Source organism: Calcarisporiella thermophila (genome assembly GCF_041956535.1).
Source record: "Calcarisporiella thermophila strain CBS 279.70 unplaced genomic scaffold VTP21scaffold_41, whole genome shotgun sequence".
Lineage (NCBI taxonomy): Eukaryota > Fungi > Calcarisporiellomycota > Calcarisporiellomycetes > Calcarisporiellales > Calcarisporiellaceae > Calcarisporiella > Calcarisporiella thermophila.
This window is the reverse complement of record NW_027192231.1, coordinates 48,192-67,364: the sequence shown is the minus strand read 5'-3', so window position 1 is coordinate 67,364 and position 19,173 is coordinate 48,192. Positions and strand designations below refer to the sequence as shown.

The 19,173-nt window shown below is 46.1% G+C and overlaps 8 protein-coding genes across 8 annotated transcripts; 1 reads left to right on the top strand and 7 right to left on the bottom strand.

Annotated features, from left to right (window-relative positions):
- Window positions 1–537: 537 nt before the first annotated feature.
- VTP21DRAFT_8895 (uncharacterized protein) lies at window positions 538–3,473 on the bottom strand (the record flags this gene model as incomplete). The annotated part of the gene is made up of 8 exons (XM_069399794.1): window positions 538–1,785; window positions 1,854–1,949; window positions 2,012–2,340; window positions 2,415–2,743; window positions 2,806–2,888; window positions 2,966–3,011; window positions 3,069–3,166; window positions 3,327–3,473. 8 exons carry the CDS (start codon window positions 3,471–3,473, stop codon window positions 538–540), a joined length of 2,376 nt encoding a protein of 791 aa, XP_069245719.1.
- A 340-nt stretch (window positions 3,474–3,813) lies between these two features.
- On the bottom strand, window positions 3,814–5,027 carry VTP21DRAFT_8894 (uncharacterized protein; the record flags this gene model as incomplete). The annotated part of the gene is made up of 3 exons (XM_069399793.1): window positions 3,814–3,972; window positions 4,053–4,372; window positions 4,436–5,027. The coding sequence occupies 3 exons, from the start codon at window positions 5,025–5,027 to the stop codon at window positions 3,814–3,816; spliced, it is 1,071 nt and encodes a 356-aa protein (XP_069245718.1).
- An 819-nt stretch (window positions 5,028–5,846) lies between these two features.
- VTP21DRAFT_8893 (uncharacterized protein) lies at window positions 5,847–6,523 on the top strand (the record flags this gene model as incomplete). Its single annotated transcript, XM_069399792.1, has 2 exons — window positions 5,847–6,287; window positions 6,413–6,523. 2 exons carry the CDS (start codon window positions 5,847–5,849, stop codon window positions 6,521–6,523), a joined length of 552 nt encoding a protein of 183 aa, XP_069245717.1.
- A 209-nt stretch (window positions 6,524–6,732) lies between these two features.
- On the bottom strand, window positions 6,733–8,417 carry VTP21DRAFT_8892 (uncharacterized protein; the record flags this gene model as incomplete). Its single annotated transcript, XM_069399791.1, has 2 exons — window positions 6,733–7,035; window positions 7,176–8,417. The coding sequence occupies 2 exons, from the start codon at window positions 8,415–8,417 to the stop codon at window positions 6,733–6,735; spliced, it is 1,545 nt and encodes a 514-aa protein (XP_069245716.1).
- A 663-nt stretch (window positions 8,418–9,080) lies between these two features.
- On the bottom strand, window positions 9,081–10,667 carry VTP21DRAFT_8891 (uncharacterized protein; the record flags this gene model as incomplete). The annotated part of the gene is made up of 1 exon (XM_069399790.1): window positions 9,081–10,667. The coding sequence occupies one exon, from the start codon at window positions 10,665–10,667 to the stop codon at window positions 9,081–9,083; it is 1,587 nt and encodes a 528-aa protein (XP_069245715.1).
- A 774-nt stretch (window positions 10,668–11,441) lies between these two features.
- Window positions 11,442–12,137, bottom strand: VTP21DRAFT_8890 (uncharacterized protein; the record flags this gene model as incomplete). The annotated part of the gene is made up of 3 exons (XM_069399789.1): window positions 11,442–11,623; window positions 11,698–11,798; window positions 11,869–12,137. The coding sequence occupies 3 exons, from the start codon at window positions 12,135–12,137 to the stop codon at window positions 11,442–11,444; spliced, it is 552 nt and encodes a 183-aa protein (XP_069245714.1).
- Window positions 12,138–14,513: 2,376 nt separating this feature from the next.
- Window positions 14,514–14,900, bottom strand: VTP21DRAFT_8889 (uncharacterized protein; the record flags this gene model as incomplete). The annotated part of the gene is made up of 1 exon (XM_069399787.1): window positions 14,514–14,900. The coding sequence occupies one exon, from the start codon at window positions 14,898–14,900 to the stop codon at window positions 14,514–14,516; it is 387 nt and encodes a 128-aa protein (XP_069245713.1).
- A 2,184-nt stretch (window positions 14,901–17,084) lies between these two features.
- Window positions 17,085–18,811, bottom strand: VTP21DRAFT_8888 (uncharacterized protein; the record flags this gene model as incomplete). Its single annotated transcript, XM_069399786.1, has 2 exons — window positions 17,085–18,699; window positions 18,786–18,811. 2 exons carry the CDS (start codon window positions 18,809–18,811, stop codon window positions 17,085–17,087), a joined length of 1,641 nt encoding a protein of 546 aa, XP_069245712.1.
- Window positions 18,812–19,173: the final 362 nt, after the last annotated feature.

Sequence of the window (19,173 nt, the reverse complement as noted above, 5' to 3'; positions counted from 1 at the left end):
TACACCTTTTTGAATTGGGGCTTGTCATCTGAAGACATTGTTAACTGCTCACTTAGGGTAAGTATGAAGTATAACTGACAGAAATAAAAAAGCGACGTACAGCTTTTTAAAAGTTTATACGACCACTAACGCGATAGGATCTAAAAAAAATAACCTACTCAACCAAAATAAAAAATACAATAAAGCCAAATTGAAAAATTAACATTCGAAGCTTTAATGCAAATGGTTAAGAAAGGAAATCACGTTAGTTCATGCCATTATCATTAAAATTACCTGATCTTTATAGTCCTTATAAATCCTATGCAGTGTGGGTAAGCCGCAGTGTTGCATTCGGCTTAGTATTGTTGTTCATAGAACTAAACTAAGCTGTTTCTTAGAACAATAAACCCCAGAGGAACTTGGGATGTTTGAGTAAAATTGGTTGGCATATCAATCAATATACTCTTAGATTTGATGCGGAATATAAACCATTCTCAAAGCATTCCAGGTGTGTTTATTTTTATTGAGAATAGTACAAGAAAATGCAAGCTACAAATTTTAAGAACATTCGACTAGTTGGTCTCTGCTCAGGGACCGCTTTATCATCCTAACTCGCTGCATCACATTTGTGGCTCTCCCCCGCAGTATATCATATTCACATTCTACCTTGAATTTACGGCAATCCACGCGCGCCTCTTGTCCATCCACCAGGATACGTATTGTGCTCGTGGCCTGATCGACTTCAACTTGCCCAAACTGTTGCTCGAAGAACCGTGCCATATCTTCCATCACTTCCCGAACGTTTTGTTCCTCCTCATCTCTCTCGGCCTCCTCTTCGTCTTCCGCCCCCTGCCCTTTTTTATCTTCCCCTTCATCCTTTAATTCGCTAGCCTCCTTATCTATATTGTCATCATCGACAGATTCTTCCTCTGATTTGTCATCGCCATCGTACACTGGCGCGGCTTCCTCCACGTGCTCCTCTTTCTTTTCCTTCACTTCCACTTCGCCTTTTAGTTCCTCCTCTACCTCATCCTTCACATGGTCGTGTTCGTGCGAGCATGGTTTGGTTGTAAGTTTGACACTAGCGGGACTACTCTCGATGCTCAGCACAACGGCTACGACTGAATCTGCCACCATATCGTTCATAGAATTGCCTTCCCACTCGAGGATCAGCTCATTCTTGTTTGCCTCCTCAATGGCTACTGTTTCAAATACCCGCATCCTTCTCTTGGCCATTTTACCCTCTTTTTCCTTCACTGCATCGCCATCAAACCCCTTGAAATTCTCATCCACTGCCCCAAACATCTGCTCCAAATGGTACCGTAATAGAGGCCACCCTCCCGTGTACCATATCCGCTGCCGTTGCACCATCACGGCGGTCTGCAACCCGCTAGTAAACTCAGGCAATTCCTCGGCCTTGAGCACGCTAAAGCGGTAATCTTTGCTCACAAGTACTCCTTCCAATAGCTGTCCTTCCACGGGATATCGCGCTGCAAGCCCTCCAACGGTGCGCGCCATTTTCTCTCCGCGGAAATGAAGTCGCACCGTCTCGCAGTTTTTGGGCGTGTAGATCTTCGTGGGGTCCTCGCTTTCAGCAAACTTGCTCTGCAATGCATTGCGCAATCGGTGCATGGTGTTGGCCTCGCCGTGGACAAGGATGACGTGGGGCGCCCGCACCTCGGCAATAAATTGTGAGTTTTGAGTATAATCCACGTGGGCGCTAAAGGAGATGTAGTCTACGGAACACCGCAAAGGAATCTTGGCGCCAGTTAGAGACGTGAACTCTGAGGGTTCATTGAGGACGTCCTGTAAAAGAGAAAAGATGGTGTTAGCACGGTCTGCAACAACAGGATGGACCAAACAGAGATACTGACCCGTGCTAGAGTACCCTCCACGCAATACCCAGGTATGATCAACCCATTTTTCTTGTTCGGAGCCCATCTCTCAAATAACTCCCTTGACAATCCACTCTAATATACGAAATAAACGTTCACAACCAGAGTCGAACGGGAAAATACAACGCTCAACATACCTGTAACATTCCTGGGCTTGCAATCATGACACAGGGTCCTGTGTCGTCAAAGTGGTCCATGTTTTTCAGATTGCTGATATGCTTAAACACAAAGGGGTTGCTCACCGCAAACTGTTTCTGGATTCGAGTATTCATCATATTGATATAGGTCTGGTATACGGCCATACATTTTTTAGCCAGAGAGGATGCATAATAGATTGGAATTGGTTCGAGCTCTTGGTGAGCCTCCCAGTACTCGTCGAGGATGAGAAGGAGTTCTTGTGCGCGCCCCAGAGCGAATACTGGCATGAGGCAGCGACCCCCTCTTTGAACAATATCACGCACCAGCCCTATCATTATTATTGTTGGAGAACATATTTAGTTTTCAATATTTCGCCTTTATCCTCCACTTTCTATGCCACACCTGTTAATCGTGCCTCTTTTTCCAAACGCGGTTCGTGACTTTGCACACCATAGGTGGACTCTGTAATCAAAACATCCGGCTGTACACTTGGTTTTTCTGCTGCCATTAAGTGGCGGTCCTCCTCTCGAGAATAATCGCCTGTATATAGGACTTTGACGCCGGCAATTTCAATCAGAAACATAGCTGCTCCTAAGACGTGGCCAGCGTTATATGCAGTGAAGCGAATCCCGTCCACCTCAATTTCTTCATGATAATCGACGGCCTCGATTTTTTCCCAGCTGCTGAGAAGATCCTGCTCCGTGTAGAGCTGCTCTTCGACAGAGAGTGTGCTACAATAGAAATAAATAAAGCGATGAACCACACATATCTAACGGATCAGCAAATGACGCACCTCACTCGAACGTAATCCGAAAGCATCCATTTATAGATGGCCTTGGTGGGATGGGTCATGAAGACACGACCTTTGAACATTGTCTAAGAAGAAAATAGAAATCAAATCAATCCATGGCTCTTCTCAATGGATACGTGGAATGCGCCTTGCATTTTCCTACCTTCTCCATAAAATAGGGCAGCGATGCAGCATGATCTAAGTGAAAACTACGGGATATTTAACGACAACCGGATTTTCTCTCGTGAATTAGTGGCAGAACTTACTGTGTGATTAATAATACATCCACACTGGTAGGATCGACCTCATCGTAGAAGGGAAGGCCCGCTAACCCGTTGTAGGCTGGGTGAATGCCAGCATCGAGCTGATGTATGTTTTAACACGATTATATGAAGAGAATTGAAAAGATATATCAGTAACAGGACTCTTTTATTAGGTTGAAGGGGATACAGTGGCTCTCGCCATCGCAATAGGAGAAAAGATCGAAGAAAAGAAATGAGAAAATTCGAAACATGATACTGTACCATGACTGTTTTGCCTTTATACTCCATGACGATACACGATCGACCCACCTCGTTACCTGCACCCAAAGGCGTAATACGAAGAAAACTCTCTTCGTTTTCATCGGCAATGGGAATTTCGAGTTCCGCCTTGCGTTTCTTGCTCCCCATTATGAGTGAAAAGACGGGAAAAAGAGTATGGCTATTGTATTTTCAAAATGTCTAATATCAGAAAATACTACACGAAACGTCACACCGATGACGGATTTCAATCCTAGGTGATTACAACAGCTACATATATCCATCCCTGGAATAACTCAATTTATCTATATGTATAAGTAACAATGCCCCGACAAGCCTAGCTAACGACTCCCCTCTGACACCTCTGCTTGTAGCCAAATCATTTTACCTTTCTCATGAAGCTTTAGTTAACATGAATCCTCTCTCGATAATTAAGTTAGAAGCATTACAACTAGAAAGAAAGGTGACAGGAAATACATTAAATAATATTTCAACATGCTCGCATATCGATGCCATAGTACACGAAATGATCCTTGTAGTCCGATTCAGAAAAAGAAATTGAATTGGAGCACTGAGGATCCTCCTGCCCTTCGCATGTCATGGTTTCAATCCCAGGCCCTGGCTTTACCCACAGCTCTTGTGAATGATGCTATAAGGAGAATTACACGGGTAGAATAAGAATGACCGGCTACAAGTGTTAATCTTTAAGAGATAAGCGTTTATGCTTACACGATAACCTTGAGACATCTTCAGTACATTTGGGAAACAGTCTCGCTTGTTCACGATGCGCTTTATGAGTACCCCGTAAGAGTCGACGTAGTCTGCATATTCTCTATTTCCAAACCGCATCTCACCAAAGGTGACGACGGCAACCCGCTTGGAATCGAAGTTTGGGTATGTTTCGAAGAGGTCAATAGCTAACATGATACTGAAGGCGGCGCCCATGCTATATCCAATCAGCTCTACGGCATAGTCGGGGTAGCGATGGAGCTGGTCGACAATGGTGGACAGTATGCCCTCACGGAAAATGGAGTAGGCCGTCACCAGTCCTAGAAAACGAGGTCAGCCAAACCAGATTTATGTTCGTTCCCACTTGCGATCTTGTCACTCACCCGTGTGAATTTCCATCCGACTAATGCCCGCGTGTGGATACGGCATCTTCACAGCAGTAACATCGTACAACTTAGCCATCCAGGTATTAGCACCGCTGAATGAGACGACAAGGGTGCGTCGCGCGTCATCCCGCGCAATATAACCTCTCGTTTCGGACTCGGTGTCCCACACCTGCTGAATGGTGGATACGTTGTGGAAATCCTCACAGAACGCTCTGCAGGAAAACGGACCCGGCCGAAGGTCCTTGCAGTGGGATATTGCGGCCAGCTTTGCATATTTTTGGAGAGCATAGAGCTGCGGCTGGGTGAGGTAATAGTGGCCGGAGGTCGGGATCGAGGCGAGAGCATTGCGGAGATAGTTACCGGCTGGAGATGGATCTGGGGTAAAATTGGGGAAGAGGATGGAATTGTCGGGCTCCAGAAGAGATAGCTTGACTTGGCTGTTCAGCTTAGGATTGTAAAGTCTTGTGATGGAATCGACAAGCTCCGTCCAGAAGGCTCCGAAATTTCCTCTACGAAGACCGGTGGCACCTACCCTGATGCTGGAGGCAAGGAGTGAAAAAATGAAATAAAGGGTGAGAGACAAGTGCATGGGTCGATAGGTATAGAAGAAACAAAACAAACACAAAGCTAAAGATGGGGATGGAGTACTTTCGGGCCAAGGAGCTGGGTAGAAAACGTAGGAGATTTTCGGGGATATTGTCCTTGGCCCTAATACAAATCGACAAAATTGGATATCGCACTCAATGCGTAACTCTGATATTCGCATATGCTTCAAACCAAGCCTTAAGGAACCCTCCTCTCCATAGTCTTCCAAACAGGATTGAGTTGAGCTCTCCTTCTTGATCCTAGCTATATTTCTCTAAAATCCAGAGGGATGCCGAAGCTAATGCTCTGGTAACCGTAGACTTGGAAAGCTTCAATCCATTCACGTATATACTAAATACAGCCAATTTTGGCGTCGTTTTCATCGCATTTGCAGGCAGTTGATCAGATTTCTTTTCAAATTGGACCTTCAATTTGCAATGAATAACTCAAGATTTTGTGGCCTAGAAGATTCTCAATAGCCTCGTAATTACACAAGGCCTTGATGTCGGAAAGGAGCCCTCCAGGTTCCATTCAACACCAGACAATTCAGGAGTGAATCCGGCGTAGATTAGATCCATTTTCCTAAATGCCATTGCTATCTGCCTCTGCATTCCCCATCTATTCAAACGAAAATTTGCCACGCAACACACAGGGCCCTATTGGAGACTAATGAAATCCCTTGTCGGAGATAAAATCGTATATTAAACTGCATTTGGCGCTAATGATGGAAGAAAGTACTAGGATTCCCTTGTCTATATTTCAGCTAGCTCACCTCGATTCCACAACCCTTTCTCATAGTTTTGCTTGACAAGCTCGCCTGCAAATGACGGTGCAAATCCATCTTCACTACGACCGCAAACACAAGATTCGTTCCATAGTGACTGACACCCAGCAACAAAGGAAGCGACGCATTTCCTCAAGCCTCGACACCGCATCCACTCCCATCCATGCCCGCCTCAACCCGGCCCCTGTGCAAACAAAATCCCCAGCTCTACATCGCATCAATCAGGAATCTGGCCAGAGCAGCATCACTAAGCGGCTAGGGCGGACTCGCAAGGTGCTAGTGAATCCATGCTGCCCGCAGAGCGATAATTCCGTGCGCATGAATCCCGTTAATGTTGGTCATTCTAACGAGTATTCTCATGAGAAAATACATCAGAAGGGCAGCAGAGGAAATCCATCAAAGGATGAATCCAATAGGAAGCGAGAGAACCGATCGCAAGGTACCCTCAAATACGATCCAATGAACTCGGCTGGGTCCTCGGTAATGTCGCGTGGAAACACGAGGAAGAGAACAAAAGAGGCCATGAAATTTCATGTTAAATTATGATGTTCAATATGCTGATGGATCGAGCCTTGAATTTGTCATTTAATCATCTTTTATTCTAGAATACTGTGTTCAAGGGGTTCCGCGTGTGTTCAACCGCGGTTCTCCACTCCCTTCACCCCCACCCCTTGTTGCTCCACCACTCATTAACTGAAAATATTGTGTCGCTCTGAACCATCCCCACCTTCGTAATCTTCGTCTTCAATGAAGTTTATCCCTCTAGAACTAGATGCGTTGTTGTGAGCTTGCCGTGGATCATTATCACATAAAAATGTTATAAATATGAATAACAATAGCATTTGTTATAAGAGATGGTAAAATAGAATGCCATGAATACACTTGAAAAAACTTCGTACAATAAATGAGATCTAGGATGCGCCCCTCAACGCCCCTGGCGTTCAAAGCTTAAGCTATAGAATGCGGTTCTTAGGTCGTCGCTTACTTTACTGCTTAAAAAGCCAACATGCTGGAAAAGACTGGGGACCCAGGTCAGCCTCGCGAGATTCTGCTCCTCAGCGTAGGTTTCAATTAGGAAATCAAGTGGCTCTTTGTTGGTGTCATTGGCTGCCACCTGCAGTAGGTGGTTGGAGAGGGCGGGGAGGACGCTACGTGGATAGAGCAAAGATGGTGTGCAGCACACGTTAAAAAGCCGGGTGGTGAGGCCGGGCTTCTGGGTAAAGAGATTCTATCGAGGGTATAGTGGGGTTAGCATGCCATTCCAACTGCCTTGCATTTGAACATAAAGATCCCGCGTCAAAAGATAAAAAACCCATACGCCTCAAGAAGTCCATTCCATTATCATTAGTGTGCGGCTGGAGTATTTACCTGTTTTCCATACGAGTAAGGAATAAGCACAATAAACCCGACGATAGTCGCGCAGCAAGCCAGCAAGGCGAGACGATTGTAGGGTCGAGCCCACCAAATCCGAGCCCGCATCGGAGAAGCCTTCAGCCACTGCTGGCATAGGAAGCCCACACACATGCTCACCAGTGCGGCATAGCCGAGCACAACCACGGTGTCCTGGTCCTCGGAGCCAAAGCCCATTAGGTGCTCCGTGTAGAAGAGGCGCAGATAAATCCACTTATTTCCTTGCTTCTTAATCTCACCCGCCGACTTAGCTTTTCGGGTAGGCCTCTGTGGTTTGGCCGATGATGGATACGGCCACCCTTGCAAGAGTCCAGTGGGTTCGCGCAGTTCTCCGCGCTCATATCGCTCCACCTCTTTCAAAGCGCTTCTCAGTGCAGGGGCCCATCCCTCGGATGCCACCACGTCGTCTTCAAGGACCAGGCACCAAGGGGCGTTAGTTTCCTCGAGGCAGTACCGAGTAACCATAGCGTAATCGAAAATCTCCTTAGTGACCCATGCATCGTGGTTGTTGCGGATATCTAGTGTTCGCATTCTGTGGAATACCTTGGCTCCTTCCTGGGAGTCGGGAATTGAGGAGGCCGGTCGAAGTTTTTCCTCTTCACAGGCAATTTTGTAGCCATCTGGGACACCATCGACACTCATTGTATGGTTACAGGGGTATGTAAATACTGTATCTACCAGTCTAGTGATGTTGTGCCTTGCCGCATGTCGTAGCGTCCGCCCCGGATCGGGGTCGGCTACGAACAGAGCCAGATGGAATTTTTCTCTCTCGCTGGCACTTAGGGTATCAAGCACCGATCCGATAGCGTATTCGAGATACTGCTTGTGCTTCCGGAATACCGTGACCACCACAACACATATATCAACATCCCGGATCCGGGGATGGGCGGGAACAGCGGTGGTCGGGAGAGATTTTTCAGGTGGCAGAGGATGGTAGGTGGGAATGCGCTCGCTTCCGCTGAAGATCCAGTCATCGCTTTCGAGGAACCGGAGCCCTTCGTGCATCCGCCTCGATCCCCGTGTGACGTTTGGTTTTCTACGGTGGAATAGGGTGTATGGTGTGGAGGAAAAGAGAATGTATAGTACTATGAGAAGTGAAAATGCACTGAAGATGAGGAATGTAAAGAGACGGATAGCGAGGCGATGCTTGGGATCGGCACGGAACGCCGCCAAACGGCGTGGTGTTAGCATTCTCAGCATCGATAGAGGAGGCGGGGGGCGGAGGAAGAGAAGTTTAAATTAGTTTAGATTATACCAGGAAGGGAGGGGATATAATAACTTAGTTTAACTCGTTATAAAAATAAAACATTTCACTCTCATTTAAATCCAATAGAAAGTCTGCGCCACTTCTAGAAAGTATATTTGTGCTAATCTAGACGGAGCAAATGAAAAGGTATCTCACACTGGCACCTGTCCCCTCTCCTTGAGTTAGAGCTTACCACGCAACTGAATGACGCAGCATCCTAAACACTCCTTCGCCACCGAGATTGAAATTCAGGTTAGTCCTCGTCGACTATAAATTTTTATTTCACTTAGGAACTCATACAAGGAATCTCAGCACTGCTCCACCTTTATAATAATTTAATACTAGAGGAATCATATCAAATTTTTTAGCCTAATCGAAGAACTTTTGTTAAAATAAAAAAGTTACTTAAGATAATTAAAAAAGGAAATAGAATACAGAAAAAGACGGAGGGAGAGATACGAGAAACAAGATACGAAAGATACAAGAAACAAAAGAATAAATTTTTTCCTCCCGCGTACACTCAACCTCTTTCGTTTCCGCATTTCGAGAGAGAGAGAGTATTTAATACGATAAAATAGGATAAAGTTATGTGATTACCAGTGAGGGAAAGGGAGGGATCAATGCTGGCGTTGCCAAATCGGAGAGTTCACCTTGTGACTGCGAACCATGTGAGGGGGCAAGGATGCATATGCCAATGGGGTGTTGAGGAGATGGGGAAGGGGGGCCGAGACAGGAGTTTCGTTCTCGTCCACTGGTCCGGACGCAGGGGCTTGGGCTGATGGTTCGTAGAGGTGGGAGGTAGAGGTGGGCTGGAAATAGGTTCCCCCTTCAGCGATGAGGCGGGACTGAGGCTCAGAGAAGCGACGTTTCGTCTGGCTGGGCTCCTCTAGAAACTGGGTGAGGCCTCCGTGCATCGTGGGATAGCACGAGTCCTCTGCAATCGTTGCCAACTTCTCCTCGCCAGCGGACTCCGTCACAACGGGCGGCACGGAGGAAGCTGGGTGGGAGGGGGCGGTGGAGGAGTTAAAGCCCATGTTGAAAAAAGACGTGATGAACTCGGTTGGACACGAGTTGCGACGAGCCATGGCATGCACCTCGAGAGTACGCGGGTCCATAGCCGTTGAGAACTCGGTGGCCGAGGTGGGGGTAGAGGTGGGGGAGGTGGCGGAGAGAGGTGAAAGCTGCTCGGTGAAAGATGGCATTGGATATATGGCGTACTCCTCAAGCGCTGTCATGTCCATCCATGTGCATCCGGCAGCCATGGAGCGCATGGCCATATTCAGGACCTCATTGGGTGGACGTTGATCGAATGATGGCAGAGGTTGCGACTGTGACTGCTGCTGTGACTGTGTATGCGACGGCAATTGAGGTTGCGGTTGCGCTTGTGTTTGAGACGGATGGCTCGACCGTTGCGAGAAGGAGGATGGCTGCGGAATGTCCAGTTTGAGCAGGTCGCCACCTCTTTTTCTCCTTCCGTTCTCTCCACCGCCAAGCTCCCGCTCGGCCTCTAGGCCCAGTGATTTGGTGTGACCCATCGGGGTAATGGTAATGGCCGGCAAGTTCGAGATTTCGTCCAGCGTCCTCGACCGCACTAGCCTTCGTGCACTGGCCACTTTCTCCCCGCCCTCACGAGCCAGGAAATCACACGAACCCGTCCCCTCACCGTCCAACTCGCTTCCGCTGGAGGATTCCTGTTGCTGTTGTGCGAGTGGCTTCTTTCCTCCGTCGTCGCAACCGTCACCGCCGCCGCCGCCGCCGCCGCCGCCGTCGTCACCATTATCACCGGGCCGTTCGGAGGTCTTCTTTGCTTTTGCGCGGCGATTCTGGAACCATATCTGCACGTTCCGCGGGGTCATGTGCAACTTAGAGGCCAGTTCGCGTCTAACGGCATTGTTTGGTTTTGGATTGTCATGGAAGGCGCGCTCAAGTATGCGGAATTGTGATTTGCTAGTCCGTCGCCTATGCTTGATTTCAAAAGGATTATAGAAAGTGGGTTTGAACTCGATGTTGGAGGAGGATTCGAAGGGGCCGCTTGGAAGAGTGGGTGTAGATGCTGGAGAAGAAGAGGCGAAATGGCTGGTGGTGGAGGATGCAGAGGGGACAGAGGTGGTTGTGGGGGTTGCAGCGGTGGAGGGGAAATAGATTGGAAGGGAATGCTCGCGGAGCATTGGGAGTGTTTGTGGAAATGTTGCCGTGAAATTCATTGGGGAGGGGGGTGATTTTGGCTTCAAGCACAGGGAGGCAAATCAGGGGGGAAATGGTTCAAGGAATTGCCAAATATAAAAAGGGGGATATGAGTATAACAGTATGTCGTGATGTTAATAGGGGGGTTGATATGGATATGTTCTCAGGAGAAAACAATGAAAATATATAGAAGAGGAAGATTCAACACACTAATCGATTCATTACTCCATACTACAGAGGGGGAAGGGGGGAGGGAGGGAAGGAAGAGGGAGGGAGAACACTTCAGACGCGCTCGATAAGGGGAAAACTATTAAGGAAATGCTTACGCTAGCGGCTGTCCTAAAGGAATTCAAGTGTGAAGGCGTACTCTCCTTTTTGCTTTGCCAATGGTTGATTTTCTTTTTCTAGCAATGTTAAATTAGGGAGGAAAAAAGGAAGAGATGCAAGAAGGAAGTTCAGAGACAATGAAGAAAATCGAAGAGTAATAAGCTGAAGGGAGGCCCCCAAAATAGGAAATTATTGTGTCGAAACCTTGCAAATCTTTGCTCTTTCGCGGCTTTCACTACCCGGGTGTGGCCTCAAACATTCGCGATATTTTAAGGAAGAAAAAAGAGGAAAAAATAAAGGAATAAAGGAGAAACAGGAGGGAAGAAACTGCTCAGGCCAATTGCGGCTCAAAAGCCGGGTTTGTATAATTTTAGGATCTTTCTTGTTGCGGGATGCGTTGAGGGATGCGTTGCGGAATCCGGGCTGCTTGAGGGGGATGGGAGATAGACTCTGTGGAGGAAAACCTGTCAAGGGCGCGGAAGGCTCTCGGCCGCCGCAATTAAATGACTCGCGCGGGTTCGGGCAGAGGGGAGAAGAAGCCGCGAAAACCTTTCCGGTTTGGCTTGGTTTGGTTGGGCTGAGTTGAGTTGAGTTGAATTGAGCCGGGTTGAAGAGGAGATTAGCCTCCACTTGACTTGGATTGCAATGGCTTATAGGCCCAAAAGCCAGTATGCGTATGCATTTAATCTTGCGGCCTGTTTCTCATTGGCACGCTGGGCAAACCTTGGCCGGTAGAGAAGATATTCATCCTGTCGTTCCACTCTCCACACCGGAAAAGACAGTCATGGAAATAGAAAAGCGTAGAAACGGCTCGTATAGAGGAGCTTATCGATGCGCAAAAGGATTGGAAACTCAAAACTCAAAAGAAGCCCCACGTTTATTTTCTCCAAACACGGCAGATCCCCTAAAGTATCTTCACTTCGTTTCACATCGCCACCACTTCCCGCCGTTCCTCTACTTGGCTGCCGCGGACATGGGACGGGCTGCGGGTGGGAGATTGTGTCAACTGCTTCTCCCGTTTGGCAGCTTTGTTTTCGCCCAACCCCGCCCTCGCGTCGTCGCTCACTGACGCGTGCTTCCGTCAGCTCTTCGTTACCCCGCTCTGCATTGAGGCCCGCGTCGCCTGTCCTAATGCGAGCCCGGAGCGTTCCACGCGCGCCCATCTGTGGTGTTTAAAAAAAAAAAGGAATCTGCGTCCCCCTAGGGATACTCTTCTCCCTGAAGGACATCCCCTGAGACCACATCACTGCTTTTTTTTTTTCCCAAATAAATACGTCATGCTCCTGCATCTCAAACTGTCTAGGCGTGATCGCAAAACTTTGATCAATTCAAAACGATTTCCAAGAATATAAAAATTAAAGCGGTAATCAAACACGTTTTGTTCTCCATTTGGGTGCCGTACTTAAACTTTCTTACTAAGGTGTGCAGGAATAGGGCCCCCCATATTTTAACGGTGGAGAGGAGGTTGGATGAGGAGCAGGAGGAAAATCAAAAAAATGCGCCTAGATTGGACCTTTTGATCGTGAAATAGCAAGGGGAAATTGGGAATGGGCTAGAGAAAATAATGAAAAGCTTGGCGCCTCTGTTCCAAATCGAGAGGATCAAGAGGCAGTATACAACAAAGTGTTGTCAAATTCTGAAATCCATAAGCCGCTGCTCCCCATTGCTCAACTGGGGCATTTACATAATCTGCCTGTATAAATTAGATAATGTGGCGTTGCCCAATTTTGAGCTTCAGGTTGAAAACAAAGAGAGAGGAAAGAGAAGCGTGGAAGAATAGGAGAGGAATCCTTGGCGATTGCTCAGGTATTTCCACTCCCCCTGGCCACGTTATGCTTGCATTGTAGATCGGAGAAGAGCTAGGATGGATTAGTATGCATTTTGGTAAGTGGGCCAGCATTTTCAAATTGTGATATTATTTTCTCGTCCTAACCCGCCCACTCCTCGCCCCTCTCCATTAATCCGCTGACCATTTCTAGAAGGCAAGCATGCGCCCCGTCATATACACGCATAGTTAGGCATCGGTTCGGCATGGACAGCCAAGGCTTGCTCAGCAGACAAACTCGTTTTTGAAGAGTAAATAGTCTTCGCCTAGCCATTCCGGACAATTGACCTGCGAGAACAAGGCAAACAGGAATGGAGAACAGGTTGGAGTAATAGGAAAAAGCTTCATCGCTGCACTAAACTCAATGCGCGCTCCGATGCTGCACCAGCCCATTTCTGCGGAAAAAGGCCAGTTCTAACTTGGAGGGAAATACTTATTTTCCGGCAGTGGCTTCTGTTATGTTCCGTTTCTCACAAACGTGGTCTCTCAGTGACACCTATTTGGAATTGGAAAATGGGTCTTGAACTCAACTCCCCCACTGTTCTAAATATTTTTATCGATTACCGGAATGAGGGAGGGGGCTGCCTTAACAGAGGCTGGGACTTAAGCAATGAGCATAAAGAATACACGTCTCTACCTATAATAAACCTGTGGGAATTGGACTCTCGTAATGCTCCATCTGCAGAGTCTTCGATTTCATCTTCTCTTGCTTTCCATTTCAATTCTATCTACTCGCCCGAAAACTCAGAATATTACACTCCCCATTGAGATGCAAATCAAAGCGACCTCTCATGTCTCAACCTGTTTTCTCATCTTTAATATGAAGAAGGCTGTTATTAATTTTAAGTTTGCACACTACACTTCCAAAGTTTGTAAAAATACTCACCAGCATCATCTAATGAGCTTTATCCAATTGTTATAAAGTATCAGGTAAATTTCGAGGCTATTGGATTCTGGTACGCATTGTATTGTGTTATTGGCAAACTCGATAATCCTTGACTTAAGTAGAATTGCTTCGTCTAATTCCTTTACTTCTCTTATCCACCATGAGGCAAGAAGCTAAAAACTCATCTCAGACTCCTAGATGTATTATACTGCAGGTCACCAAATATGGGGTTATGGCAAGCTCGTCAGTGCTTGGGGCGGATGGGATGTGAATTGCAGAAGCGATTGCTATGTTACCCATCTTTCTAATTCAAGCTTAACTCTGAGATTTAGAGAACATCAGTTAGAACAGACGTTCAGATCTCAAAAGTATTTAGAATACTTGAAATCACACTCATATTGCCCAGGATAGACTATTGTCTAAATTGGTTTCCTGATGTAGATTTATATCGACTTTATCATCTGATATTGTTATATACCATTTGCCACTCAAAATGCTTAGGTATATCGAAAAATAAAAGTGTCAAGGCAGATTGCAGAGAGATCCTTTGGATGCTCATTAAGGATTCTCTTTGAAAACTGAGAGAGCTTAGGAGGATGTATGATACAAAATAATCTAGATATTTTCATTGTGTTATCCAAGAATAAGAGTAATTGAGTAGCAATACTTTATTATCGTAGCATCATTACATGATTCGGAACAAGTAACCAAAAATAATTCACTCATACCGCATAGGCGTGGTTTTATCTCCACGGGTTGTACTTAGAATGGTTAGATAGTGTAGGGCTGATACGACCTCTTTTAGGCGAGGAGGATGAAAAAGAGATATTACTGAGAAGCAAATGGATTCTCGCCGCAATAGAGCCTGAAAGATTTGGCAACAATGTTAGCGTCTTTGTCAGGTCCAAGACCGTCATACACAGTCGCGCCCTTGCAGTCTTTTTCTTTGTAGAAGACAGAGTGAGTGTATTTAGCCGTGTCGATACTCTTGATTGGCTTATCGGAGGCAAGATTCTTGCACTCCAAGTTCTTGACCTTCTCGAATTTCTCAAGCAGCTGCTTATGATCCGGGCGAGCATAAGTCGAGAGACGTTGGTCATCGATCTCAGCAAATCCATCACAGTGTGCTGCAGCGTTTACTTGACGGGGCAACGGAGGCGAGGCCAAAACGGTGGCGGCAAGGGCGAGGGTAACAACGGCAACGGAGAATTTCATTTTATTGTTTGATTTAGAATTTCAAGAGAGTAGAGAGAACGGAGGTTGAGTAGAGATGTCGAAGATATGAAGTGAAGGTGAGAGAGGAGAGATGGACACTCTATATTTATATCCTTTTTGAAGTCAGCCTTTCATTTTCTCTCTCCTCCTCGCCGCATCCTAAACTACTCTTTTTAGCCGCTAACTCCATCGCTTTCTATTCTTACATTTAGAGTTGATTGCTCAACATGGTAAGTGCAAATACCCATTTGGCCATTTGTTATTTTTAGCTAGAAAACAGAAGTAAAAAGTAAGGAAGCTTGACCCATCCAATGTAAGCGAAAGCACAGGAATTCAGCAAAGTAGGCGGAGATGGGACGATTAAGCTGAAGTTTGACCTGTGCATGACTAAAGGATAAGAGTCTCATAGAAAAGCCGAAAATAGAATTCGGAGAAAATAGGGGGGAGGAGAGGGGAGAGTAATTCACAAAAGCGAGAGGCGAGCCCGAACAGCTAGCAACTTGAGTTGGATCATCTGAGGTGTGCACACAAACCACGCCTCGTCTTTGCAAGATAATTTCCGATAGAGATTTCAAGATTGATACTAGGTTTATGACGCACCAAGGGAAAAAAAAAAATTGCGAAGTTTAAGTGTTTTTATAGACATCCTCGTCGAGTTAAAATCGTATATGCCACTGAATGAGAGCTGGACGGACAGAAGCTAAGGAAAGCTTGAATCTGCCGATGAAGAATATCGGTCTGATTTGAGCCCGAGTTCTCGGTCGACTCGCAGAAATTAAAAAACTGTTATTCACCATGGGGTATGAGAGGGAGTAGTGAAGCGATGTTTTTTCGGAGGTAGGAGATATGTTTTAGAATCTAGAACTCAGGTGCTCAAGTTTGTTTTCCAACATCATACTAAATTAATGCGACAAACGTAACGGGGCTCTATGGAAGAGTTTAAAATTAACCAAGGTAGCGTAAGCAGCACTAGTGACTAATTTTTCACATCACACTTCATAGCAGACTGGCGATGGCTGTCTGTGAACCTTTCCATTTTTATTAGCTTTGATGAACAGCACTCATTCCCCGCTGACACTATCTCCTCTTACCCACTGTAAAATTGCGTTTGGGCTTTGCCCCCCACACGCCCTTTTTAGTCCATGATATATCAGCAATATGCGAGGGAATAATCAAATATAGTATCGAGTTGAAGGCGAAGCTTGAAGGAGGTTTTCGTCCTCTTGTTTTTATTATGCACGCCATTTCTCTTTCCCTTTGCATTTATTCCTCCGCATATACTTTTCTCGTTAGGAGGTGAAAGAATCGCTTCGGTATCCAGTATTTTATCCTGGTTCTTAAACATGTATTCGAATAGCAGGCGGCAGTCTTATTTTCTTGTGGCTCCTTTAGGATGGACATATCTCACATTAGGTTGACAGATATTGTTGAAGCGGTTCTTTTAGTCGTGCCTAGATTCAGAAATGAGTAGATAATGTATATCAAAAGGCGCCTTAGGATTACAAGACATGAAAAGAAAAGTGGAATCTGGTTATGAATATAATTGGGTTTCAAGTGGAAATGGGAAAAATATCCATTGCTCATGTTTCTATCCGAATACCCTTTGACTCTTTACTCTTTTTCCCAGATACAACCCCATTTGTACCCCTTTCATGAGGTTGCCGGTGAATCACACAGTTGCCGTAATCTTGAGGTTAAATGTCCTAAAAATAATCATTTCGATCTATATTTGAACTGTCTGTCAACTCACGATTCGGTGAGTTCATCAGAAAAAAAAACAAGCTTAATTTTTTTATTCCATTTCTTTGAAAAAGAAAACGAAAAAAAAACATATTCTTAACATAGAGAAGATTTTTAGAGCTTCACTAAGGGGTGTACTGAAAGCAAAAAGGGGGTGGGAAGATTTGAAGAGGAAAAAATAAGAAATAATAAGAGAAATAAGTCGATAGCCCCTCCAAAAAAAAAAATAAGGAATGGAGTTCAAATGGGTTCAAGAGTAGAGATAGAGGGACGAGGTAAAAAAAAAAATAAGGGAAGGGAGAATCAGGAAAATAATATATATAAGAAATAAATCTTTTTTTATAGTTTTTTCCTTTTTTGTTGCTAAGTGGATACGGAAATAAAAAAATAAAGCGGAAGATGAGATGAGATATGTCACCAAGGCTATGAATAAAAAAGGCACATTCAAGCGTAGTTGGCGTAGAGTTGCTTACAGCCGCCAATCGCGGGAATTGGAGCAGGCACAGCATTAAAAGGTGGAGGTCCCGCAGCCACTATCGTGTCACGCACCACATCGTAGTGACGTGAATAAGTAGGAACATATCTATCCCTAGCAGGAGTGATGGTAGTGGTGGAATCGGACGGGCAATGGACTCGAGGTGCGTCGCCGCTACGTAGAGAAGCGAGAAGTGATTGTAAGTGCACCGAAGAGGCGGACGAAGGTGCAACTAGTCGAGGAACAGACGCGTGGGGAGGGTGAGAATCAAAATTGGGCTGAGGATGTTTCAGGGGCGGTTGTTCATAATAGGTGGCCGTGGAGTATCCTCCAGTAGCACCATTGGCGCCTGCTCCGCAAGCAGCAGGGGGGATGCATTTGGAGTTCCGAGGCGCTGCCCACGTAGAGTGTGTGGGCTGGTGTATGTGCATTTGGACGGGTTGAAGAGTTGCACCGGGAGCAGAGGGCTGTTGATGCTGGTGCTGAGGATGAGTAGCGAGGTCGTCAAATGAATGCTTTATGGACTCGGCCCAGCATTCCTTTGGGAACGGATGACATTGCTGGGACTTTACTGAATGAGCCGATAAGGGCTGCATCGTTGACTTGGTCGAGAGTGTCGATGCTACCTCGACGGGCAGAATCCCGAATACCCGTAGTGCCTGGTCCGCAAACTGGCGCTCATCCATTGATAGCTTTCCACAAAACAAATCGAGCGCCTCGTGCCACCAATGGTACTCTGCACCCGGGACGACGAGCCGATATTGCATGGCTTCAAGGAACTCGAGCTCAGTTCGGTTCAGCTCAAGCAGATTGAGGCCGCTCACCTCGGACCACGTCTTGTTGGTAAAAGTGTTGTCGTCTAGGAATTTACTGGAAAGCATCAGGGCAACCGTGAAGAACCGGTACTCGCTTCCCTCCACGCCTTGCGTGACCAAATTAGTGTCACGCGCGAGTAGAGCGATGTATTTAAGTGCAAGCAATACGCCCCACTCAGAGAGTTGTGTGGCAGAGAGAATCTGATCACAGAATTTTTTAAACGCTGGACTGGGGTTGGGAGCGATAAGCGTAGTTACGCGTGCAGGGACCGATGCGGGAATTCCACCCGGTAAGTACACCCTGGTAGTAGTTGCCCTCTTAGAATAGCACATCGCGTGCATCATAAATGCTGCAAATTCAGCAAGCTGCGTAGTCGAGGCTGGTTCAGTATTCTGCGATTGCGGCGTCGGAGGCAAGTCTACTGCCATATCCAAATCCTCAGAAGAGACATGTGCACGACGAGGAGTTCCAGCATGCTGAGGCTGCTGCTGCTGCTGAGGAACAGGGTGCGTAGGTTGGGGGGCATGAGGGCGGATGATATCCATAAGCTTAGAAGCAGCAGTGGATGATGCCTGCCGATCAAAGAAACTCGAATAAGAGGGAAAGAAGGGCAACGGCTGCTGACCTGAACGAGTACAGGACAAGTGCATATTGGCTGACGACTCGAGGACAGTGGAGCGAAATCCAAATTTAGCGCCCGGGGACGCTGCAGAGCCGTAGCCAGTTGAGGCCAGCACCGAGGGCTGAGGGTAGAGTTTGGCGACTATCCTGACGGGTTTTGTCGGAGAGATGAGGGGAAACGGGTGAGAGAACTATTCCTCGCTGTCGTATGAAAAATGCGAATTATCTAGCACGAGAGATAGGAGCCGGCAAAAATCATGGAAGACAAACCGAGGGAAAAAAAAGAACAAGAAAAAATTATATATATATATAAATATATATATATATATATTGGAAGCAAAATAATAGCAATACTTTTGGTGTTAGAAGGGGTGATAAAAATAATCCCTGAAACACAAATAATTGGAAAAAAAAAATATATATATCCTGATCTCGTTATAATGAGAAGAGGATTTCTAAGAGAAGCAGATACAAAAAAAAAAAATCAAGGATAAAAAATATGAAAAATGAAAGTGGAATTAAATGGGAATTCTTTCCTTCAGTAGTGCTTGCTTGCTTTCCTCTTTTCTTGTGATTTTGCTCAAGGTCGAGTAGGGTTGGATCACAAAAATAACGCCCAGG